General features: G+C 41.4%; 1 protein-coding gene across 1 annotated transcript in view; it reads left to right on the forward strand.

Annotated features, from left to right (window-relative positions):
• The window catches only part of FHIT (fragile histidine triad), a 423,733-nt gene extending 397,667 nt beyond the window's left edge, over positions 1 to 26,066 (forward strand). The window contains exons 5-6 of the mRNA XM_009892524.1: positions 17,784 to 17,887; positions 25,711 to 26,066. Of these exons, the coding sequence (XP_009890826.1) occupies positions 17,784 to 17,885 (102 nt within the window). The 3' untranslated portion in view covers positions 17,886 to 17,887; positions 25,711 to 26,066. The remainder of the gene's footprint in view (positions 1 to 17,783; positions 17,888 to 25,710) is intronic.
• The last annotated feature ends 746 nt before the right edge of the window (positions 26,067 to 26,812 follow it).

A 26,812-nucleotide genomic window follows, 5' to 3' on the forward strand; every position in this document is an offset into this window, starting at 1 on the left:
GCAACGGCTTAGTGCAGCAAGCTGGTACAAACTATTTTGCTTTCTTGAGGTTGTTCTTAGCCTTTCCCTCTCCCGTTATTAATGAATGAACACGAAATGCTTCACAATGTTAATTTTCAGGAGGGTCTCTAGTTGTGAACTGGGACAAAATTTTTTCACGCTAATGTATTTATCCAAATTTTTACTGATGCCCCAAAACCCCAGAGATAAGGATGGAAACTCTCAACTTGATCCATGTCACAGAAATATTCCATAACACAGTATTTAAAGCTTTCCTAATGTTCTCAAGGCCTGAAATGTCTCCAGATCCTTGGCACTGTCATCTCAAGCAAACTTTAAAACATACAAACAAACAAAACAGAAAAAGAAAGGAGAAAAAAAAAAAGGTATTGGTTCATATAGCAGTGCCAGTAAGCTGTGATAGGAGGCCGTGAACTGCCACCCTGTGGGCTCAGTCTGGCCGTAAGGCAGCTGATAGAGTCCTACCAGTGCTTTCATGGAAGTAGGTTGTCCCCAGCTTGGCTCCCAAGTCATGAGAAGGTGTAGAAAGAGGTCTGAAGGGTGCATGAGCTCAGGTGGGGCACCATGCAAAGGTGTGGCACTGGATGTTTGCCCAGGGATAAAAGTGCCCGCTTGACGTAAAGGGTTTCTCCCTGAGTTGGCTGAGTGGACCAAAGCCATTCCAGGAGCCAAGTGACATTTGACGAAGAGAATGAGTAAAATCGGACCTGAAACAGGTTTTGAAATAAGAACAGATCCGTGCATAAATGCAGTGTGGTATTGGTTATAAATGGAAGTAGTGGAAATAGGATGATAGCAAAGAGTTTATTTTTAACTACTATTTAGATTTTCCAAAATGTAGTACACTATAAGAACCAAGGGCTGGTAAAAATTCGGGTAAGGGTGAAATGTTACAATATTCAATATTCTCTGAGAGTAGATAAAATACTAGAGAGAAATGGTGTGATAAGAAAAAACTTATTCCATCTAGAAATGTTAGTTTATAATGTTAGCTAAATTAAGCATTTATTTATTATTAATGTATGTTCTCATCTTACTAGTGTATTTAATTTTTTTAAGCTTTCAGAATTTGCTATGGGGTGCCCTCAGTTTGAGTGGCAGCAGTGAAAGGTTTATGCTCTGTAGTGTGTTGGCCGTTCTGCCAGCAAAGTAAACAGCGCTTTAGATAAGATTTGGGCTTGCAGCTTGGCTTAATGAGAACATTATCTTTCAGGGCACGGATTTGCTCATGTAACCAAATAGGCCATGCATATCCCTATTTGTTATAAAAATTAATATACAAAATAAACTCTATTTATGTAGCTATACGGGCAAGTTATATTATGTCTGTGTCCCTATCTGTGTAACTTCATTATAACATTACTGAGTAGCTCAGAGAAGAAATGACAGTGAAGCTCTGTGGTGTCACATGGGTGCTTCAGATGGAGAAGAAAATCCAACAGTCTTGATACAAGAAGTACTCGTACTGTATCCCCACATGTCTTTCTACTGGTAGTGTTCTCTTCCGCAGTAAGCTCTAAATGATATGTACTGCAAAAAATGCTTAGCTTTAAACTGAGGTTAAATCAGTAATAGAACGTAGGAATCTGTACAGTCTGGTATTTGATGATAAAATTAAATTGGATGCTTTTAAGAAGAAAAACAGCTATGCCATATTGCTGTGTGGATGCTGTTATCTACGTATGTGTTCATTTTTCTTAATGCTAAAATAATGCTGCAAACATGCAGTGGAAAGGAAAATAACGTCAGACTTATAGTCTGTTCAAGAATGCTGCTCCTTTTACCACAATTACGGTGCAAAGCAAGAGCTTCCTCACCATGTTTCCCCATTAATGCAAGAATAATGTTAATCATAGAATCATCTAGGTTGGAAAGGACCTTTCAGATCACCGAGTCCAACCATTAACCTAGCACTGCCAATCCACCACTAAACCATGTCCCTAAGGACCATGTCTACCCATCTTTTGAATTCCTCCAGGGATGGTGCTTCAACCACTTCCCTGGGCAGCCTGTTCCAATGCTTGACTGCCCTTTCTGTGAAGAAATTTTTCCTAATATCCATCCTAAACCTCCCCTGGTATAATTTGAGGCCATTTCCTCTTGTCCTATCACTTGGGAGAAGGGACCAACCCCCACCTCTCTACAACCTCCTTTCAGGTAGTTGTAGAGAGTGATAAGGTCTCCACTCAGCCTCCTTTTCTCCAGACTAAACCACCCTGTTCCCTTAGCTGCTCTTCATAAGACTCGTGCTCCAGACCCCTCACCAGCTTTGTTGCCCTTCTCAGGATGTGCTCCAGCACCTCGATGTCTTTCTTGTATTGAGGGGCCCAAAACTGAGCACAACTTGCATTTAAATGACATTATGTATTTTTATCAATTCAGAGAGAATCACAGAAGGGTTAGAGTTGGAAGTGACCGTGAAGATCATTTAGTTCTAACCCCCCTGCCACGGGCAGGGACACCTTCCACTAGACAAGGTTGCTCAAACCTCATCCACCTGGCCTTGAATGCTTCTCGGGATGGAGCATCCCCAACTTTCCCGGACAACCTGTTCCAGTGTCTCACCATCCTCAGAGTAAAGAATTTCTTCGGAATATCTAGGTTGTTGAGGCCCCATCCCTGGAGGTGTTCAAGGCCAGGCTGGACGTGGCCTTGGGCAACCTGATCTAGTGGGAGGTGTCCCTGCCCATGGCAGAGGGGTTGGAACTCGATGATCTTCAAGGTCCTTTCCAACCTAAACCATTCTATCATTCTATCATTCTATATCTACCCCTTGCCTCCCGTCTTTCAGTTTAAAACCATTACCCCTTGTCCTATTGCTACACTCCATGATAAAGAAAAACCAAGGAAAGCAAAAGGAAAGAGTAATAAGGTCCAGCTGTTGCCCTGCTATGGGGATAAGGAAGCTGTTGATCAGTCTCAACGTATCTTAGAGGCATTTGATAACTCATTGAGATCATGCGGTTAGATATCTGTCATTCTACCCATGCTACAAAATGCACGAGGTGTATTATACAAAAGTGTTCTTTATTTTACAGTTGCTATTTGTGTACTGTAGTTACATAGTGGTGAGTAAGGCAATGTGTTCTCCTTTCCTTTCAGGCCTATCAATAAACTTGTACTTTTTCCAAGTTTGGTTCATTGTTGGTTTTTTTGGTTTTTTGTTTTGTTTTTTTTTTTTAATTCAGATAGTTTAGAGTTACACTGACTGAGGTTTTCTTTCCTAATATAAGACGTTCAACCAAAAAAACCTCATTCTTTAAAAACTCTAGTGACAGGAAATGTAAAGCAAAATTTTAAATTTGCTAATTGTAAACTCCTTTGTCTTTGGAGTGCCTCATAGCAGATCATTTCCAAGTAATTATTATGTGAAAAACGTAGAACCTTTTTTGGTTCATACATATATCGAAGAGATGCAAAGCCAATATAAAAAATTTTAATTGGTTTGAGATAGTAGCAGAAAATTTTTTTCCTTCATTTGTAGAATAAAAAAAATTAAGGTATCTCAGCTATTAAATTTGGGAAAGGAGTGCATATTTCAGTACTGTAGTTACTCATGTGTGAAATACAGAAAAATGTTAATTGAGGTAGGCTTGTGAAGTGAAATTAGTTGCAAGTGGACTGTAGATGAGCACAGGGATTCTTAGGATGTTGCACCTCAGCCATACTTTGAGGTTAATTCATTAAAGATAATTGCAGTGTTAAATAGTTTCCTATAAGGAATTGCTGCTACAGTGGTCTAACACTTCTAGTCTGATTGAATCAAATGCTGGTTATTAATATTCAGATTTATGTTATGCTTATTTATGTACTGGCCACCCTGATTACTTCCTTGACTGCTGCTAATCTTTTCTGTCAAGGGTGACAGCCCTTCAGTCGTATGAAAATAAGGGCTTGAATGAGGGAAACTTCAGCAAGAGGAACTGCCTGTTCCTGTCCTTGTCTCCTTATCCACAAAGTCTGTGTTAAAAATAGGAGCAGTTGAGCAGTCTTTCAGAGTTTCATAGCTGATTAAATCCTCACCAATAACTAGAGTAAATGCAAAGTGGTTTTTGGTGTGGTTCTCTGAGTGGACTTGACAACACTTATGTAGCACTGCACCTAAAACTCAAACAAATGGGCTCTTGGCATGGATGTAACATCAGTGGGTTTGCAACCCAGATACCCAAATTGTGGTCTGGGTGTCTTTGGGACTTGAACATGGCTTGTTGGACTACAGTCAGCAAGACGGATCCATGGTCCTTGGGAGCAGGGAGAAGGAGGTCTGGTCTTCCTGGCTCTGCCCCATATCTCACTGGGCAGAGGCCATTCGGTGTGGTTGGACAAGATATCCCTGCCCTCATCCAGGAGAAAGGCAAACCAAACAATACAGGGTACATTCTCCATTGTAAAAGCAGACTACCAAAGTGAGTTGGACAGAAGTAAAAAGAAACGTTGTTTTACCTCAGAAAGCCAAACAAAATCTGTAGCCTGTTACAGATTTCTTTTGCTTTCCTCTATTTATTACTGTGACATGTGTCCTCTGCATCTATTTACTCTTACTTGGGGTCTCAAGCTTGCATATTTCATTTGCCCAGATGGCCTCCATCACTTTGTGAGGGATGATCTTTCTGTGCTGAAAGGTATGTGTGCCAGGTCCCATGCATGTTATGACTTATTTATTGCCTCCCTGGCGACATGCTGACGCCAACAGGCGTATAATTAGAATAGCTCAGGCTGGAGACCTGTGGAAAGTCTGAGTACTTTCATAATTGGCCAGTGAGTGCTGTAGGCTTGTGCTTGAATCCTCCACAGTTTCTACTATCGGAAGCTCAAGTTCGTTTCCTCAGTGATGTATTTATCTTGTATTCTTATAAAAAGAGGAAATCCTTGCATTTTGGATCTGTTCTCATTTGTGTTGACTTACTTGATGACTTGTTATTAGAAACAGACGGCTTTTGCTTTTAGAGAAACTTCCAGTCACTTAAACAAAACAGCAGTGTCTCTTTCTTCGGGTGCTCCCACCCTGTACAGAAAGGGAAAAAGCGAAAGGAAAAAGGGAAAAGTAAGAATAAGAAAAATGTTATCAGAAACAGCTAAGCCAACAGCATAATCTGCAAGTTCTGTGCATACTGTTATGATATCTGCAACATAATTATCAAGCTTAAGTTAATTAGACTAATGCTTAGAAAATCTGGCATGGCAGATTGTGGTAAGTAATTATATATACCGATTAAAAGATGTAATACACTGTGAGCAAAGGCAAAAAGAAAACTCCATTTGATACAGCCAGTGAACACAGACAATTAAGAAGTCAAGTAGATGAGCAGTGACAAAGATACTGAACTTTGTGGAAGATGATGGGCAAGATGCCAATTTTCCAGTGAAACAGATTTTACATAGTATCAGTTAAACTTTTGTTTTATGAAAATCCATGCTACTGTTTCCTAACTGGAATATATGAAGGGCCACTTGCTTTTTGCATTAGGATTAGCTGACATGAATACAAGGCTATGTGCAAACAAGGATGTGACATTAGAGTACTAGTTTACATATATATAGAAGTTGTGTAAATGGCTTTTCTTAAAAGCAATTCACAAGATGTCATATGAGAAATAAAGCTGTGAAGACAGTGTCTTCTGCAATTAAATGTAATGTAATAATGCTTACGGATCAGAATGAATGAGGAGAGCTTGTGCGCCTTTGTACACTTCAGTACGTGCACAGGCTAAACCCAGACTGAGAACACGATATTTTTTTTGTGGATTTTGCTTGAAGGCTAGTTTAAAGAGAAGAAAAAAAAAAAAAGACTTAGAGAAAAATGTAGCAGTGGACCTTCTGTGGAGGAAGTTCTGGTTGCAAGGTACCCTACTCTGACTTCAAATTGTGTCTGAATGAATAAAATTATTTTGCAAGTCCTCCACAAAGTGTGTATCTGTACAACCTATTCCCCAATCAACCCTCTCCTGAAGAATGAGTGGGAAACCTGCAAATTCATAGTCTGGCAAATTGAGATGGAGCAAGCCCATGCTAGATCCATTATCACAGCATTTAATCCACAAGCATTTGACTGAGCTTCTGGGGTAATGTACAACCTCTTCTCAGCTGAGCCACGTGTTTTATTCATATCTGCTGAAAATTGCTTTCATTTCTGTTGATCTCATTGTTTCCTAAGGCATGAGCAAACTGACTGAACTGAAAGCAAACAACATTACTTCTTTGTCTCTGAAAACAGGGAATGTTTGGGTTGCTTTTCCTGTCTTCCCACCCTTCCTACCTTCCATCCCCCCATGTTCATGTGATCGCCCCATCCACGCAGTGCAGGATTTTCTGTAGCTCTGGAGCATGTTCTCTGAGTTATGGTGAGAGAAGACAGTGATGTGCTGCCAGGGTATCAGCACAGGAACAGAACTTGCAAAAATATTGCAAACAAAAAAAAAGTCCCTGCGACTTTTCCAGATGAATATTTCCAAAATGTCTGTGCTCAAAGGTTTGAATATTAATTCTGTCCAAAAGCAATGATACCGAAGTCTACATGTTAAATACTAATTGTTATGCAAATGCTATCAATTCATGACTCCTATATAGAAACATGGGGATGTCTGGGAGGCTGTAGCACGGGCAATGGCAACTGTTTTTTCCTAGGCAGTTTAATAAGATTTTCAATGTATTTTCATCAAAACCACCTTCCTACTAGTAGAAGCTATCAGCCTTAATTAACTGCAAAATCTATCCAGCTAAAATTAATTCTCCCCAAATTCACAGTCCCTTCACTGAAATTAATTGCAGAATATTGTATTCCCAGGCTATTATGCCATCCCTGTTCTTCAGCCTGGGCATTATGTGGGTATCACTGTGGTCTTGTTTCTCAGAAAAAGAATTTGAACAGAAGGCCAACACTGCAGGTTGAAAGAGGAGGAAATAGATTATTCCTCCTCAAAGTGAAGGCAGCCTGTGCCCCTCTGCCCTCTGAAAAAGCCACTGTTATCCCAGTCTGAGTTTCACCAAGTAAATAAGGGCTCCTGTATTGGGCCCCTTCTCTGTGACTTTTTGCTCTAATTTGATTTAGTGTATGAGTTAAGAGGTTCATCTGAGGGATGAAGGAGCCTGTTTGAACAATACTAAACTGTTCCTCACTTTTCCTCCTCTTCCCTTGTCTGGGTATTTCCACTAATGCTGGGAAGGCAATGCAGCAGGGACCTCTGCCACAGCTTACACCACTTGCATCCATCCGTCCCAAACAGAATCTTGGGCCATATTCTGCTATGAGTAACATATCTTTGTGAAGTTTTTACAATAGGAAAAAAATAAATTGGGCAAAACTCCATTTGATGTCCCTTAAGGGAACTTCCCATGTAAGTTTTATGGCAATATTAATTGACTGGAAACACTGGAAGAGGTGGTTGACCATCTGAAATTTCCGATTCTGCTTCCATATCTGGGTCTAGAGCCATCCACTGCCATTATAACATCAAGAACTGCAAGCCTTTGCTGGGTTTTATAAATATTCTAGACATTGAAGATTATTTTTTTTTCCTTTACTGCTACTTTAAGAGATGAATTTGCAGACTCTGGGGCATTTGCCCTTGACAAAGCTTGTCTGGTTCTTATGCCACTAGGTCAGTGGAATATCAATAGATTCTTAATGTAGTCTGTCTTTTAGAGTTTCTTTCATTTCTCAGAGCAAGAGTAAATGTCATTCATATTGGCAGGTTATAATGGGAACATTGAGATACTAATTTTTAAAAATATACACAGCTTTTTTTAAATAGTCTTGCTCTCCCTTTTCTGTGTCTTCAGTGTGTCTATAGCAATTACAAGGTTAGATCTCCCTTAAGATGCTAGAAAAGGTCATTTTGTTGTCTTTTCTACCCCATGCCTCAGTGAAATATTCATGGTATGGCTCAGGTATTGGGATTGAGTTTAATGTTTCGTTGCATCGCCATCTGTTTTGTTGTTGCAGTTGTTGTTGTTTTTTCCCTTGGTGGGGGGTGAGGGAGCACGGAGGCGGCAGTGAGGGATGCTGGCATATGGGTCCAGGCCTGATAGAAAAGATGAGCACTGAATCTGCAGGAACGGAGTAACTCCTCTGATCTGAGCTATTTTCTTTTTAACATTAAAAGTCTTTCTGGTGAAAATCTGCCATTATGCATGTAGATCATCAGTGGTAGATAGGCTCTGTGTCTCCTCAAAGGCTATGAAGCCACATTAAAGTAGGCTTTTATATTATATGTAAAGTTCATTCATATAACTTAGCACAGGCATTGAAATAAAGCTCCTCACTGAGACAAAGGCATTAATAAGTTCCAGGGATGTATTCGGTAGAGTTTTCTGGAGTATTGTGGTGGCTCAGTGGCAAAGGGCAGAACAGAGAAGGGCTAAACCTGGAAGGGGATGCAGAGCACCAGGAGGCCTTTGCTGCAGGTGCCCAAGTTTCCTGGCCACAGCCAGCCTCAACCGCCCAGATGGTGGTGGCACCACTCCTCGGCCACCAGACCTGGGGACAACCACAGTGAGACAGAGACCTAACATGGAGAGCATCTCACAGGAGGGGCAGAGTGGGTTTCTCTACAGCAGGCTTCTCATAGATGCGTTTTAAACTCCCTTGTGACTATTTTTACTGTAATGAGAGTGTTTGGCCCATAACGTTTTACCAGGAATTTTTAAATCCTTTTTTGATCATCTTGCTCTTTTTCAGCATTTCCCTCTTACTGCTGTTGATTTAAATGTCATGACATTTTAAACATGACTTATTATAACAAAACAGTATATAAAACAATATGCTGCATAATAAATGCAGCTGTATTTTTTGGAGTGAATGTTAAATGAGAGCAATTTATTCCTCAACCTATTTTAGTACCTACTTACTAGAGGGTATTGGCTGCTTAAATCCCGGGGAGGCAATCTCAGAGGTGAGGTAGCCTTGCGTGTGCGTGGCTGAGAGCTAAAGAAGTATTTGAGGGATGCCTGGGGGAAAAGGCCGTCCTGGGGATGTAGCTTCATCCAGGAGTCCCGTGATCCTGAGCTCTGTGGAGAAAACAGAGGACCATCCTGGGAAGATCTGTTGGCAGGTGAGTGGTCCCCTGAGAAGCACACACAAAAGCAGGCTTTTAAACCCCAGTGGTTTGCTTCAGGCATGTGGTATGTGTCATTCTAGACATCTGAAGTCTCCTTAAAATCCTCGTGCAGTCAGTGGAAAGGGTGACTCAGAGTATGACTTACTCCAGGGCACACTGACTGAATGTTTTCTTCTTAATTTCAGAAAGTGTCGGAGGGGGAGGCGGGGGGGTAGTGGATTTGGTCAGTAGGAATAAGCTAATTCCCAGAGAAGAAATCTGTTCTCTGCTCTGGCCGTTGTGGGCTCTTCCTGTAGCTCCCAGAGATGTGGTGAGGAGGGTGAAGCTCCCCCCAGGAAATGGGGACACACTCATGTCCCCCTGCGCACTGAACCGGCTCTGTGCCAATGCACGTGGGACCTGCAGCTGAGTTCCTTTGTGCTGGCAGAAAAATACAAAGAAAACAAATAAACTAAATCAACCTCCCTAGCACACATATGTCTTCCTTGGCATGTCATGAATCTTATTGAGTGTGCTCAGGGCACAGCAAGTATTTGTGTAGAGTTAAGAAGATTAGCAGGGGAAGTTCTGACTTTGAAACTCCCTGCGTCAGGAGCCAGAATACATCAGCCTGATACAGGCACCTCGAGGTTATCTCTGCTCTTGGAGTGGGATATGCACATCGCTCTGCAGCTCTGACCTTTTGGGAAAAGGCTTTCAGTCAAGTAATACATGCACCTGCATGAAATTTTTGAATCACTGACTCTATCCTTGATTAAAGTGCTTTTCCTTGATTAAAAATAGCCTTTTTCCAAATGAGTAATGTTGCATGGCAGGCTGTGCACACAGGATAACGTTTCCTCCAATATTATCACATTGATGACATTGCCATTTCTTACCCAGGTCTCTATGCCACACATTCCTCTCGTGTAGGCAGCCCTCTCTAGCAAATGCCATGAGGAAGCTCCCCACAGTCATCTACCTTTTCTTCCCAGGTGAGGAAGACTGCAGAGGTGTTGATGACATTATCTGCTAACTAGGAGGATAATGGGCATGGGAAAACGTATCCAAACACCTTTATGGAGTCTTGCCTTGATTCATATCAGACTGTAAATAGCAGTTCTCCAAGTCTTTGGCAGGACTTCTTACCCCAGTGGATATTCTTTCAAGTATCTCCTTTGTTATGCGCTCACTTTCCAAGAATTTTATCTCAGTTGGAGCCAAACTGGAAGTCTGTCAAGATTTGAGCTCTTCAGAGTGCAATCTACATATTTCACCGAATGGCAAATGTGTTTTCTATACAACTGTTGTTCTGCTTGTGGGCTTGCTTGTCTTTTATACTTTCAAAAGCAAATTTCTTAGGATGCCTTTTATATTTATTCTTTTTCTTATTTTTGAATGCAGAATTGTTTGAAAGTTTGTAGAGTTTATTTTAGCAAAGCACTTAAACATATATATGTTTAAGGGTTTTACTTAACCTTTATGTGTGTTCCACAATATTCTTTTCCTCTAAGTGCTTTGCTAAAAAAGGTGCAGCCACTTGTATGCCTATGTGAAGTGTGAGGTTCAAGTCTTTCCCCAAAGCACAACAATAAAACTGAAAAAATATTTGCAGTCGCTATGGCAAAGAGTAAATAGGAGAAAAAACCCCACCACTCTCTAAAACATAGCTGTGATAAACTGAGATTCGTAATGGAATATATGCTTTGTAGGAATAATATCAGCAGCTGTGAGGTAGCAGTGTATTTCATGTGGAAGTGGTAAAATACTTGGAGAAGGATTTTCCAGTAGATAGTTAAAAATTGTGTTGCATGTAGAATGCAGGCAACTTGGGCTTCTTCTCCACCTCCTTAAATAACTCAGATTTAATGCAGCAAGTAAAAAACACCTCAAAATCAGGGATTTCTGATTCATGCAAATGCAGATACAGGTATGATATAGAATCTTAAGCAAAGTCAGCAGATGAGAAAATTATAGGATGTGGGTTTTTTTCTGCAGTGTTCACTGTAAATTAAAGCAATTAAATTACAGCAGTATTGTAGCTGTAATTAAATATGGAGATGGGCCCAGAGATGCGGAAAGCACTGAACTGCCTGGGCTGCTCAGGCTGCAGCCTGGCAGCAATGGTAAAGGCAGCTCAGAAACGGGTCCTGATCCGGCAGCAGCTGATGAGCAGCAGCCAGGCCTCTTGCACCGTGTTAACACAATATCTTGTAGGTGGTCTTTCAGGTGGTCAAGAGGGAGCATGCCGTGCTTGTTCTCTGCCTGTGTTTTCGCCTTTCCTGGGGCCCTGCCCAGAGCAGTTGCTGGGGGTATACCCAGCTGGAGTGTACCCAGGGCTGGGAGCTCCTGTGGTGATTAGTCCCAGGTAGGTTAAAAAGGATTTAGGGCCATGTTGTGTCCAAGCAACCATATAAAGCAATTGCAGAATCCTTGAGAAGCTGCGCTGTGTTTCATCCATTGTTCTTTCATTGTACATTGCTAGTCAAGTCGAGACTCGAACCACAACTGAAGGCAAATGGGGTGAAGACGGGAGACATGGACTGGCGTAGGAGGCTGCCCACCAAAAAGCAGAAACTCTCTTCAGCAAGACAGCAGAGGGTGAGGAAAGGATAGATCATAGCAGGAGCTATAGATAATAGCAGTAAATGTCACATTTAATTACATTATGGGGGGTGGTGGAAATGAAATCTTACTATAAGGATATAAGCTAAATATAAAGAGAAGTGAAAGGAAAGAAAGCACTGGGGAAAAGAGCAAGGAGGACAAGACCAGGGAGAAGAGGGCAAAGGAGGCAATTCAGGAATTAAGTTGATGTAAAGGCAGTACAAGAGGAGGTGCGGATGGTTGGAAGTCACCACCAGGACCAGGAGGAGGCCCTTGGTATCACCAAAGGGCTGAGGAGCCATAGCCAGCTCAGTCCTTGAGTTTCCCCCGCCATGGTGGGATGCTCAAGATGAAGCCTCACTACATCTGCTTGCTGTAGTGCAAGAATGGGGGCAGGGATGTGCTGTGGGTGTGTGTTCATCACGTGGCTCCGGGTCCATAAAGGAGATGGGGCAAGAGGTACATGTAGCAGCCCTGGGATCATTTTTGTTTCCAGTCTCTGGAAAAGGGTTGCCACTGGAGAGAGGAGATGAGACTTTCAGGGTCCTCATGGTTCAGCTGTTAATCTAATGCTGAAATATCACTCTGCAGATTTCACCCAAGTGTAGGAATTAATTATGGAAAAGATGCCTGGGTATTCCAATGCGTATTGGTAATAAACACCACCGACTGAGTAATGCCTAATATCTGATCCAAACTGCTGGTAAAAATTTGGTTTGGGTTTTTTTTTTTGTTAGCTGCTAATTTTGATTATACATCTTATAATCACTTAAGCAGTTGAGTTTTGTTATGTTGCAGCAGTTTGGCATAATTACTCTCCATCGCTGTGATTTTTCTTTTAGTTAAATGCATTGGAGGTTATAAACCCTTAACTATCAACAGTAAATATTCATGGAGAGTGAAAATAGTGCTAACTACCGTAAAAGCTTTTTTCCCCAATACTTTTGGCGAGTGCTCTGTATTAACACAGGTTGCTTTTCTGTTGGTGTTATGGCATAAGTAGAACAGGCCATAATATAGATGTTATTTCAAACAACAGCCAGTCCTAGACCCAGGTCCCCTATAGTCTGCTGCATTGAGAATTCTGGGCTCCTCCACAAAGGGCAAGAAGAAGAGGTTCCCCAACGCGAATGTGTTATAAAACAATATTGTGTTTCCCTTAAGAATTGCAGTGATAAAAACGTAGACCATTCTGCAGCACTAACAACTTTAATAAAACAACATAAAGCACAGCTGTCAGGTCTGCCAGCATCTCACACTGGGAGACATGAGTGAGAAAATGAACGCTTTTCACAAGCAGAAATATTCAAAGAGCTCCACTGTTTACAAGTAATCAAGACTGACAGTCATAGATTATTGGTGGAATAGCATTTTCTGCTTGAGGTGAAAGTAGAGGATAATTTATCAGGAAGCCCAAGAAGTCAGACATCAGTAATGATCTGCTTGAAGAAGGGCATATCTTAGAAATAGTGCATTTATTTGTACTGCAAGGCAAGAAGATGTACTAAGTTATAAACAAGAGTCTTAGTGCTTGAAGAATGTTGAGCAGATACAGTGTGTAATTTGCTGGGCAACTGCGATTAGAGAATTGACTAATGTGTGTCTCAGTGCTTGTCCAGAATATTAAAAGAAAAAGTTAGCATAATAGAGATTGTCTAAAAGAAATGTTCATGCTCTCCTGTCCTTTCCTCTCCTGTCAGAGTTATCTGAGCTACACAAATCTGGTTGCTTACATTTTTGTTAATGCTCGCACTTCTGAGACACTGCTGTAATATAACAACAGGTTTGCATTTGGCTTCAGAGAATTTGGGGCTTTCTGAGTTTTGCAGTATCTGGTGTGGTGCTTTTGCATCACATTTCTCTTATGAAAACAGGCAAAATACCAGCAGTTTTAAAATGGTAAGTAGCTTGGAGCTCTACAGAAAAGGTTTTCTAGACTGCCACTTGCCCTAGTTTTCTAATTCTTCTTTCTTTCGCTTAGTGTATTGGATATGTTAGTGTGTATTTGATGAACTTTTGCCAACATTATCATAACATTACTGAGAATAGGCTGTGCTTCCCCTGTCACACCATGGGTGTCCCTGGAAGACCCTGAGCAAAATGTATTGCCTTTACTTCAGGGTTTTGCAAAGAAGTGACTCTTGTAACCTCACCATGTGCTACTTTCATCTTACTTGAAATACCAGTCGCTTACCACAACTGGAAACACACACATTTGCCTGGGAAGGGATTTTGAAGCACAGCAGTTTCTTCTAGAAGCCTTCATTGCAAGAAAGGCAACGGTTATTGTTTAGGTGCCTTTGGGTAATATGGAAGCCCTGTCCCAGGACCCATGGAGAAAGTAGCAGAAGTATATTTGAAAGAATGTGGATCAGTGAATCTCCACTTCTATTCAGACTGTCCAGGGTAATCTGGGCAAAACTTCCCTCACAGAAAATCATGTCAGGTAGATGATGTGCGACTCTGGGTAAGTTTGTTTGGGTTTTTTTTCAGAGTTTGCAGAAGTAGAATTGTTCTACAGAAAGAATCACAGACGTCAAGCTAGTCTGTGTTTGAGTTCCTCTATAGGAGTAAGGATGTCAGCTCAAGTTCTCCAGCTTTTTCTGTCTGACTGGGAAAAAACAAGGGGAAAACACTAGTTTTTACAGATGGATAGCTGGCAAATAGACGTATTTTTTCCCTTTGCTTTGAGCAGAATCTTGGAGTGTTCTCCAGGTGCAGGACAGCATTGCTTCCCCTGTATAATAGCATGTCAGATGTTTGTAAAGATGCAAGGCTGGGACTTGCATGTGTGTGTGAATATGAACACATTCCAAGACACAGAAGTCTCTTAGAAACATGTATCCACTGTTACGTTTTTTCCCACCTGAGTTCTAAATCAATACAATGTAATACTGAAATATGTATGTTGTTTGTCTTGTAAAGTAGCTTTCAAACTCAGCCAAAATACTATGGGTCCTGTCTTAGCCTCTATTTTTTTAAAAAAAAAAAAAAAAACACGTAGCTCTTGCTTACGGACACCTTACATGAAGACCTGAATTTGGTTGAAAAGTTTCTTACATAAGAACACATGAAATAACCAGATGAGACCAAACCCACCCATGATCCCAATATCTTGTCACTGTTGGAGACCACTAACAGATGCTAAGAGAAGACAGGTGCACAGATGCTCCCGGAGTGCTCTCCATTGTGCTCTCCAGCCTCCATTAATTTGTGGCACGCAGAATTCACGAAATAGAGGTGGTATCATCAGCTCTTAACTTCTCATCCATTTATGGGTGCTGTTGATCTTAAACCTGTGTAACGTTTAGCATCCAGAACATCCTCCAGCAAGGTTATCTGTAATTTTTGTGCTTCAGAGTGACTCTCTATACAGGTTGGCTTGTACTAGAGCTGCAGGATGCTGGTAGCAGAGAGGGGTAGGCAGCTGCCAGAGACAGTTTTTCATGTCTCCACAGTGGTGGTTAGATAATATCAGAAACTAAGTGGCATTGGGGTGATAATTGCATATTGCTCTTCAGAAATTACTGACACAGCAAGAGGTTTGAACGCAGAACAGTTCTGGGATCCTGTTTGGGTAGACATAGCAATTTTATACTTAAATCATCTATAAGTCAGTTGAACAATGAATAGATTTGCCATGGCAGTGATTTAACACCACAGTCTGTTGTTCATCATACCCAGTCTGTCCACAAAATGTGGATACATCTTTTCAGTATGAGGGGTGCGTGAACGCCTGCCGCGGCTGTGTTGAGCGCTTTTACGCCAGGCTGGGGCTTGCTGTGCGGCACTGCGGGCTGTGTGCCAGGAGCTAGCGCTGCTGAAGTAGGTTGGGTTTCCAGGCTAGTTTCAAAATTCATTGCTGCTCCCCATATATCTGTTTTAACCTTAAGTCAAAGATTGATTATTTTTAAAGGTTACGCGGTTGTGTAGCAAAAGAAACCCTCTCCTTTGCCAGCTTTGAGAAGTCACTATGGGCTGTGACTTCACACGGTTTTAATTTAGACAACAACAACAGCCACTTCAGGAAATGCCTCCTTATTACTGTTCACTTCAGTTTCTTTGAGCAGGGAAAATAAAAACTACAAGGTAAATCTCTGCTTTACTAGTTTCCTCGTGGAGTTAGCTCTCACCTGGGTTGGGCAGAAACAGGATAGCAAGGGAGAACAGCAGCCAAATCGCGTCACTAAAAGCATTTCTTGCAGGTTAAACAAGGAGACCTTGAGGAACAGAGGCTGCCCTCCTTTGCCTTCTAGCTGTTGCCTGCTGTATCTCCCGCTGATGCCAGGTCGAATGAGCAAGACATTGCTTTTTTAGAAAAACAGCTCACACCTCAGACAGACAATTGATTTACCACCACTTGGCTTGTCCTGGTGCATCCTCTTGTGAAGTGTAAATGCTCACAGTCCATGGAAAGTACAGAATGATGTATGCTGTTTCCCATAACGCCTTCTATTGCCAGCTCAGCTGTGGTACCTATACAGTGTATAGGTGTGTACAGTGGGTGAGAGCAGGCGCATGGACACAAAGGTTGCATGTTGACAGTGTACATGCTGTACCAGTTCCTGGCTTTTAAATCTTTCTCTGTAATTCTGTAGCATTATTACAAGATGGATTTATAACACACCTAGAGCTAATGTAACGATGAAGATTAGTCCTCTACTAGTCGAACAGTAATACACTTTAATTTGCCCACAGCTACTGTATCGTATTGGCATGAAAGGAAATAGTTTTCTAATGCAGCTTCATCTGCTGAGGAGGAAGAAATCTATGCTGCAGAATGTAAAACTACATAGGACTATAGCTGGCAGCAAAATTCAGAGTAGGAGAAACACAACACAAATAAAAGTATTTGTGAGTTGGATGTATGCTAACAATCCTAGTTTGTTGCTAAACATGCCATATACAGTAACGCAGTTTGCTTGGCAGGTTCAATATTGTTTCATCTTTATTTTTTCACTGCTTCATCTTCTGTACTAAAACTTGTCCAGGAATAAAAGGTTATTAGTTTCCAACTTTGTTTGTGACATTAACAAAAAGTCGATATTATAATGTTCCTCGGAAGCACTGATGCTGTTAATACAATCTGTGTCGTGCTCTGTACCTGGAGACACACTGGAAATCTCAATACTTAATGCATTAATGCAAATGTTTCTGATGTCTGTTGTAAATGTAATCTTCCCTTGAGGAGTGGCAGGCATTCTTTGAGTGGATGTGTGTACAAATAGTCACTCAAGTGCTGGCATGTTATATTTACCATAAAATAGAACTCCTCTCTTCTAAAGAGCAGCAAAACCCTCAGGTTCTCCCTTCTTCTGGAGGGTCAAAGGATGTATTTGAAATTGTCATGTTGGGACAGTATCTCTTAATCCTTACTGCATATGAGCTAGAACTTATTTTTGTGGGCATATTAAGCAAGCTAGATGCAAAAGTTAAGTATTTCACATACTTTTGATTTTTTTCCTCAGTATATCATCAATGAAATATAATTATGCTTAAAATAGCAGGCTTTGTTTCTAGACCAGGGATGTGTCTCACTTTCAGCAAGGGCAAGGAAGGACTAATAACTTGCATGCGGAGAGGGAATGTATCTCTTCTGAAAACTACTGATAAAAACTGCTGGTGGGAAACAGCTCCAACAAGGCCTTGTTATCACAATAGGTCTGTGATGGGAAAGGTGGCCCCATGGGTGGAGGAAAAGCCAGAGAGAAAATTTTACATGAATTACTGACAAGATGTCTAGGCAGCTTCTGCCTAGCTCACTGCACAGATGTAATGGGCTCTTCAAAATACCTGTGTTATCCTGTTACCTACCAGCTTTGCATCAAAGACTCACAAGGTATCTGACCATCAACTCACAAAGGTGAACTCTGTCACTGCCTATCAATCACGCTGGCACTTTGCGTTATCATTGTAAATCCGTCAGAGCCAGTTAACTACTGTCACCGCTCTAAACTAGTAACCTTCACCCTTCATCTCTACATCACTAGGTCCCTCCATCCTGAGGACACGTGGAATAGTTGGATTAGTTGCATACAGGCAGGCCCTGAATTTGACAATAAAACTGGGGAAAAAAAAAATCAACAAACTGTTTTTTTTCTTCTTCCTCCCTCAAAAAAGTTGCAACAACACGACAAAGAGGATTCCTCTGACAAGTGGAGGACAGAAGAAGAAATGGCAGCTGAAGCAGCAATTCTGAAGAAGTATTTTCAGGAAAATTGAAGGTAATGATTTACTCATTAACTTACTTCTGCAACACCCAAAACTCTGTTCAGTCCTCCATAGGCTTCTTAAGGACAGAGGGAGAATCTGTAGAATTGAACAAAAGAAATGAAAGCTCTTAGGTTTACGTTGTTTCCAAAAGAACGCAGCACTCCAACAGTGGCTGAAATAATCGGCACCATCCTAGAGCAATTAGTTTCCGGACAGCAATAAAGAACATATCTAGAAATCAGAATCATCAGCAGTTACTTAAGAGGAATGTCTAACCTAACACATCCTCCCTGTGTTTTTAGAAGAGAAAACAGCCTTGTTACCTCTATAATGAGTTAAAAACTCCTGTGTCTGTGTACGCCCAGATATGCATACGCACCTTGACATACAAAATCCCAGCAGAATTCAGACTATAGTGTGGATAAGAAAATGCTAACTTCATTCAGCAAATCTTAAATCATCTGATCAGTTCAACTTTCAGAATTAAGCCTGCTGGAAAACTGCCTGTTCTGCTAAATTTTCCACTGGCCCTAAAAGAAAAAAGATTTGCAGGGAGGAATAGAAAAAACACTTGGCAAACACTAACATTGGTGCTCTAGAAATTGAGAGGTTTTCATTTTGTACCTGGAGTCCCAGAAGCCAGATTCTTCCAGTAGAAATGAACTGGCCCCCAGAGATCAATATGAGTTACACCGGGATGTATGCTGCTGCAATGATGCCAAAAGCTCCCTCTCCCCTGTTCCCCATATGTTTTTTGCCATCATCCAGCACTCTCGTTTCTCTGTCGTTTCTGACTGTTTCATATTTCTTCCTCTGAAGAACTGAAATCCCATAAATAACCCTCCTCTTTGTCTGTGACTCACTGCTTGCAGCCCACTTGAGACATCTTGAGCTAAACTGCACAGTGTGCACGTGGCACACTTACATGGCAGCTCTCGTCTCCCATGTCATTCTGCCATCTCCATTTGGGCTGGTTCATCAGACTCTTTCCTTTCCATTTTTTCTTTCATGACGATGGTGCTCTTGTCTTCTTCAGTCAAATTAGTTGTGCAAACACTTCTCTGGACTGGCACAGAGAAAGCTGTGTAATGTGCATAATTCCTATCTGTGAAGGAAACTTGTCTTCAGAATCATAGTATCATAGAATGGTTTAGGTTGGAAGGGACATTAAAGATCATCCAGTTCCAAACCCCCACCATGGGCAGGGACATCTCCCACTAAACCAGGTTGCTCCAAGCCCCATCCAACCTGGCCTTGAACACCTCCAGGGATGGGGCAGCCACAACCTGTTTCAGTGCCTCACCACCCTCAAAGTGAAAAATTTCTTCCTAATATCTAATCTAAATATACCCTCTTCCAGTTTGAAGCCATTCCCCCTCGTCCTGTCAAATCTGGGACCTAGGGACCTCCAGGGTTTGGAGCAGCAGGGTTTGGACTATACAGTCAAGTTTCCACAGTGGCTGCTGGATTTGTATGTAGACACTCACTTTTTGCCTTCTTATGCGTGTTAAAAATGAATTACTCAATGAATTACTTGGCCAGAAAGAGCATGTCCTTAGGTAATGCATATGTAAGCACTCTTCTCTACTAACAGAGGCATTACATAGTACTTCATCTATGGCATAGCAGCAAATGAACAGTACTTAGGATAAAATGGCACATCCCTGTTCCAATGTGATGTTGTTCCCCATTATATATTTGGTGGGCTTTTGGAAGGGTTTTTTTGGTCCAGTTAGAAATGAATTTGAAATACTTTCCTGTGGAGATTCTCAAAGGGGTTGGAATTAAGTCCCCATGTATCAATAGCATGTTCTTGGGCTCTTCTGATACTAAACACAAAGCTGGATAAGATGGTATAAATTCATTCCTGTAAGCAAATTCCTGTACTTTTATTTCCATTTGTTATGAAAATAAATCAGCGTGTGTCTTCATGGCTGACTTCTTGAAAAGTTTCCCGTGATATTAAGGTCATTACCTTCCTAGAACACACTGATAAATTAAATCTTACTGACATCATTATCATGAGACTATTTTGCTTAGTACAGGCAGTCCTTCCAACCCTTGATTCTCAACAGAAGGCATCACTGTCAATCTCTTCTCTCTGACATTGTTTTCCTTCTGAGGTTTAAGGCTCTAAGCCTGAGATAAAGGTATATCTGAGCAACTTCTGAATTTCTCAACCTTTATCTACTCTCTTAACCTTGTTTCTAAAGTGATGAAGATTGAAAACTTTTGGCAAATTATCAAGGCTATATGCATCCTTCTTCAAAGCTATTTTTGTTTTTAACCTACAAAGGATTTATTTTGCCATTTGTAAGTTTACCTCGATGCTATTTGACTTGAGTTTTTTCATGCAGCACAAGGAAAGTCAGAAAGAGCTGAATGTGGGTGTTCTGGAGCCAATAAATGGCAATTTTTAAGGCCTCATGCATTATTTTTCTACTTAAATGTTTTGTTCAAAGAAGCCCGGCTCAGCTAGATTAGCCTGGACAGACCGAGCTGTCTTTCAGAGCTTTCCCAGCTACTTTTACATTTATCACAAGTCCTTCACCAACTGTGACAACTCCTGTATGACTTGACTAGGTACAGTAGCACTGTTCGCCGGTATTTGTAGACTATCTGATCAAGGAGGACTTGCAGGTGACTTCTTTTTCCTAAGAAAGACTTAAACAAGGCAAGAAGCTCTTGATTCTCTTCCTACTACATTTGCTGGCACTGATCCCTCTTGGCTGGTTGGGTAGCCACAGCTGAGTGCTTCTACACCAGTCCCCAGATGATCAGAAATATCCAGCCACCTGCTTAAAGAAATGCACCCCATTTAGCCTGGCTAATTTACACCCTTAAGAAAATAACTGGCATAAAATAAGTCAGTCGTGTACAAGTGCCTAGAGCAGATGAAACTGAAATCAGTGAGTGAATTTGTGTTTTGCACATGTTTCTACTCTTTCACTGCATGTCGCCACACCACTGTATCCCATCTTATTAGAAGGGTTTGTCACTTCTTGAACACCACGAGCATGTGCGGGCTCTGTACTGCTGCTCATGGTGCTGTCTTAAGAGCTGAAGTTTGGCAAAACTTCATATGGCTCTGGAGGAGGACAAGAAAGGGGAAAAAACAACTTCCTGTGGAAAGGATATTCAATGTATAATCGCCCCAGTTAGTCACTTTCTTGCTTAGTAGCTCCAAGGTTTGACCTCTTTAGGAGCCATTCCTCGTTCAGTGTTGACTGTCAAACGGTCAGTTGTGTTTGATAACTGGTCGCTCTTTGAGGTTGATCCACAGGTAAAGAGGCCTTACTCAAAGAGCAAGATTTGGTGCAGCATCTTAATTTCCAAGCTGATTTTCAGATGCACCTTTTAAATTTTCTAACTGTCTGTAGCTGGGTAAGTGTTTTGATAGTCTGTTTTGTGCATTTTAAATTACATATGCCAGCAGAAAGGCTAAAGATTAAAAGAGTTACTAACCTTCAGATAGTATATGAAAAATGTTTCTCTTCAAAGGCAGTTTCACTGTGTTGTTGTTTTGAAGAAGGAACCAGGCTGCACAAGTTTCAGTAGAAGTTTTCCTGCTTTATGTATAACTGAAGTAATACTGTTGCACCATTAGAAAAGTAGTCAGTCTTAAGTATGTCAAAACATCCCTTTGCATAAAGGGGTTGACAGTGATATTCTGTTGCCTAGTGGTTTTTGAGTTTCAAATATTCAATAGCTTTTAATTGCTCATCCATTTGAATATTTTGTGTCATTCAACATGCAAAATTCATTTAAAAATCTCTCCAAATAGTGCAGGCTGCACATGGGTGCAGGATTTCTGATGTTAATTCCCCCCTTCATCCCCAGTCTGGCAATGTTTTTGGAGAATACAGTCTTTTCAACTTTGTCAGAGAATATGAATTTTAGTCCTTTTTTTTTTTTTTTTGCCCCACTGTGAGACTACCTTATTCTTTCAGAACACTCATTCTGCCTCACAGCTGCCTCTTCTGTACCAAGATCTCAGCATGTGTGAAAAGATGCTGTTCTATTGACTTCAGCAGGGAAATTACCACTGTTAGCAGCAGCTGACCAGAGGGAATTTAAGCTGGCAATTTGGCTGGCATCTGGTTTTGCTCCAGCACCTCTGACAATCCATGCTGCATGCATGACAGCGAGCACCAGAGCGATCCTATCTCCTATAATTTAGGCACGTATGACAAGATGGCTTGCAACACCCTTCTTTGGTTGCTTTACTGTAAGAAAAGCCCTCCTATTATTTCTGGTGCTTTAAACTGAATAAAAACCAAAATGTTTATGCCTTGGAGTGGATTTCGCACACATGCCGCGTAGTGAGAACACAGCCAGTCTGCACCAGAAGATGCTATACCTGGGCAGTATGGACCACAGAGCAGGTTGTTTCCTCGGTGGATGCCACAGTGACAACAGAGACAGGGCCAGAGATGTTTTCTGTAATAGATGCTCCCCCACTGTAGGAAGCCTGTTGGCGAGCGAAATCACCATGCAGTCATAGAAAACACAGCATGCTGTGACTCTGGTATATGGGGAATGGGATCAGGGGAGAGGGTACAGCAGGCAGGGACCCCTCAGTTGCAGGAGCCTAGCTTTAAAAGCAGGGCAATTTTTTGATTGCTTACACTGGAATAAGACTCAAGGTGGTGCCTGATCCGGGGGAATTCCTGGAGAGCATTGTCGAGAGCTGTTCATGGCTGCGCTTAAGAGCTGTTTGCATATAATCCCTAAGTAAATACACATCCTGGTAATCAGCTATAGATTTCTCTGCACTTCAGACTTAAGTGCTATTAATTATATCCCCCGCTCAGAAGCTGCTAAGAACCATTAATTAGAAAGCAGGAGCGGACAGTTTGCTTGACTGTGTGAAACTGTTATGACCTGAGTGAAATATAAGCTTCAAAAGAAACATGTTTTATGAAGGTCACCTTGGAAAACATCATAACAATCTGTCGGGAGAAGAGAATGCAGCACTCCAAGTGTGCGTTTCAGTGTGACATTATGCTTTAAGTAGTTGGAAATAGCAAAGAGAAGATGGATCAGATCATAGGTCTATGCTTTTTCACCCAAAATTCTGTTTTTTCTGCAGTAAGTACATATAAAGTAATCTTTTTGACATTTCAGTGGAATGCAAGGAAAGTTAATATCAACAGAAATCCAATAGACAAACATAATCTGGCCCTTGTTGGTATTTTTGAAGTGTAAAATAGCCAGACCCACCACCTCTGCAGCAGGGAGAAGGTTTATGCACAGGAGTTAAATTATCTCTTCAAGGGAAGATGTAAACAGCCAGAAGTGGTGCGGCGACTGTGTACAGCAGTAATACCTACCCTAGAAGGCTTAGAGCAAAAGGCTTCCCCAAATAAATGTGGTGTGCTGTTGCACAGCAGTCTCAGAACTGAGGTTGATTATTTTTCTGGGTGAAGCATATCGTTATTCTTATGAAAACAAAGCTGCAATAGAGATAGCTATGGATATAACTGAAATGGCCTCCTACAAGAGGAAGACAGCATAAACATAATGTCCCCGTCACAACTATTCCAGGGCTCTATTTTGAGGCTATAAGTAGTGCTGTGCGGAAAGTCATACACCTCATTCTCCGGACTTCCATTTCCCTATAGGTGGCCATTTAATTCAGCTGTAAAGAGCACATGAATTCCATACAGCACTGCTTGTGTCCTGTTAATTATAGCTACAGTAGAAACGTCATGGCCAGAGACACAGACAAGATTGTACCACATAAAGGCAAGGCAGCAAATGTGTTACTGTTACCAAAGAAAGCTGACAGAGCGCCAGATGTTCTCTTAACTTGCACATCCAGCAGCCTGAATGCTTACCTGGGCTATCCATCAAATACCAAGTATTTTCAGTCTGATCCTTTCTTGATTCATCATTAAGCTTTATGTGTGTCACGTTGTATGAGAGGAAAATGGGGAAAGCCAAGCATAACTGATGGATGTTGTGTCCTGGGACCTGGAATAAAAGAATCATGGTACCGGACAATGCTGAGCTTCAAATAAGGATGATATCACTGTGGTCAAGTACTTTTATACCCAAATCTGTGCTAAAACGTCCCTAATCTCTTGTCCCCAAAGCTGCAAAAGGATGCACTTACTAAGCAGCCAGACCCTCCTTCAAGGAGATTCACAAAACATGTGCCAAGTAATTTACAGGCTGCCATCAAACTGTCAGTCAAGAAGGGCATACAATGGAAACTGTTGCTCAAAATGCCATCAAAAGGGGAAACATATGTTTCAGTGAGAAAAGACAATCAAACAACGCATTGGGCGGTTGGGGAGTTGCAGCCGCAAAAGCAGCGAGGATCCAAGCCTCATACAGCCGCGGGAAACAAGTTCGGGGGCCGTGCCCTCGTCTAACAGCTTTGTGTTTAATAAGCTGACATAATTTTCTGAGTATTGAAGCCAGCTCTAAACATGCTCTGAAGTGAAGGTACAAAGCTGAAGATACCAAGCAAAAAGCCCACTTCACGCTCAATTATTAGCAAAGGTTTGTATCGTGTTATCCTACTGCTGTAGCTGCTGCATAATAGAACTGCCCAGAGAGACACTCTAACCAGCAACTCCAACGTGACCTCAAAGCTTAAAAGATGCCTTTGTGTGAGTTTCGGTATCTAGGCTGTGTAGGTGGAAAGGCATTAATAACTTCACCAGCAGTAGTTATTTGAAAAAGGAGGGGGGTGATGGACATTGGAAATATATTGGACTGAACGTGCTTCAGGCTCTGTTGTTTGCCAGGATGTCACTCGCTACGTGAAGGGACAGGTATGTGCAGGGGTAAACCCAAATGCCCATTTTGTGTTGGCACCTGAGGCTGCTGCAAGCCTCCACTTAACGCTGCAACAACAACTGCGCTGTGAGTTTGTGCAGGGATTTTGCACAGAGTTTTCAGAGCTGCAGTCGGCTTCAGTTGTCAGACTCTCGGCATTTCTATTTCTCTGCTTCAGGAACACCTTCCAGGTCTGTCATGGCACCTATTACAGGTCTTTTACTAGGATGGCCCACCAAGAGATGCATAAAATTTGAGCAGGCGTAGGAAGAAATGCCCCCATTCATTCTTTGGTGTCTGAGGCTGGGGGCATTTTCAGGGTGATGGTCCCAAATCACTGGTGTGTAATAGCTTGGCATTAGGTAGGCTCCCACTGCAGGGTCAGGATGGGTGAGGATATACAAGAGATGATGTTTTGAAGAGCATTTGCAGGAGCTTATGTAAGAAATCATGCGCCCCAAAGACTCTTGCATGAGATTATTATAGCAAAATTGATTTGAAGAGTAAGAAGCTGGATTTGATGACACAAGATGCCCTTTCTAATCCTTTGTTCCTATGACTAGTGGTCATCAGAGCTGGGGACTGTGCTGCCTTACTCAGGGACATCAGAGAGGTGGCTTGACTTCATGTTTGTTTTTCACAAAATGATCCTGACCTCCTTTGGAGGGTGCTTTGTGAGTTAAGAATGAAAAGCACAACATGAAAGGTAGGTATTAGTATTATTTGGAAGTGAACCTTATTGAAAAAGTAGATAATAAATCAAACAAATGCTCCTCTTTCTTGCTCTGATACATAATTTTAAAATAGTTTTGTGCAAGGATTTTCTCCTTTCTCTATCACACATGCTATAATAGGAGCTGAAATGTGCTGTGTGTGGATTTAACACCGAACGTTTTCTTTTGCCCATCGCTGTCAGTGTTTCCTGTTGGAACACAGTAATGAGCACCTAACTTGTTAGCAATAAACAGCCTTACATTTTGTCATACTAACAAAAAATCAAAGATACTGTTATATGTAACTATCTGTTATGTTTGATATTTCTCAGGTATCAAAGTGTTTGAAAACCACCCTGTGACACAAGAAACTCCCCAGAAAGAAAGACTTCATTCTCCAGTTCTCCGTGGCCCTGGAGCTGCAGCTGAACAGTTTTATTATGTTCTACAAATATGGGATTCTTCCATGAAAAATTTTATTGGACCTTTGGATATCATCAAGGTTGAGTTTCAGCTAAGACGACTAACAGCACTGATTCAAAATATCGCTCTGTGTAGTAACTCATATTTTTCTGTATTGTGTACTTGGGAACAAATCTTTTTAAATTGTCCGTTAGCCTAAATTGAAATAAAGTGCTATCGAAATCAGGTAGCCACTGTGTTTAGGCACATTACAAAGTGTTTACTCCATGTTGTGCTTTTTGAGATTCGGTTATTGTATGTGGGCTATTACATCATAGAAAAATTAGATCTTTTAGCAGTATGACAACTCATAAAAACCAAGGCTTTGTTACAGACTAGCCAAGATAAACTTGGAGAGCTGCCGTTTTGTCAGGTAAGGTAGTATAACAGGAAATATAATACTTCTTAAGATCTTTCCTTTTTTCTGTTCCTTTTAATGCATTGTCACAATGTTTCTGGAGCTTAAGGTGATACAAAACACTTCTGCAAATCAATGAACATGTAAAGCTGCTAATGGGATAGTAATGACATTGGGGTTAGACTGGCACAAACATCCTGCTTGCAGCAACAAGTAACATGAGTGGGAGCCACCCGTGTGGAACACTCCCTTGGTAAGAAATGCCATGTTCAGAGCCCTGCCATGAGTTAGTTGTTGATCACTAACATGTAATAAAGAGCAAAAAAAAGCCAAACAACAGATGGAAGAGAGAAGAAATGAGTCTGCAAGATATGCATGAAAAGAGCACCCGTAACCTTGCTCTGGAGTTGTGAGGAAGCGACAAAAGCTTTCTGTGTCCCCTGAACTCAGGATGAAAAAGAAAACGTGCCACGTCTTTCAATAAGAGTCATGCTGAGGGAGGCTGTAGGGTGCAGAGTCTACCTGAAGGCTTGAGAAGGTCAGGGTCAGGTCCAAACCAGCGCCTGGCAGTGCTTTGCACACCTGGCAGCATGGTGTGGTCACTGTCCTGAACA

This window comes from Charadrius vociferus, unplaced genomic scaffold (assembly GCF_000708025.1).
Source record: "Charadrius vociferus isolate BGI_N301 unplaced genomic scaffold, ASM70802v2 scaffold119, whole genome shotgun sequence".
In the NCBI taxonomy this organism is placed as follows: Eukaryota; Metazoa; Chordata; class Aves; order Charadriiformes; family Charadriidae; genus Charadrius; species Charadrius vociferus.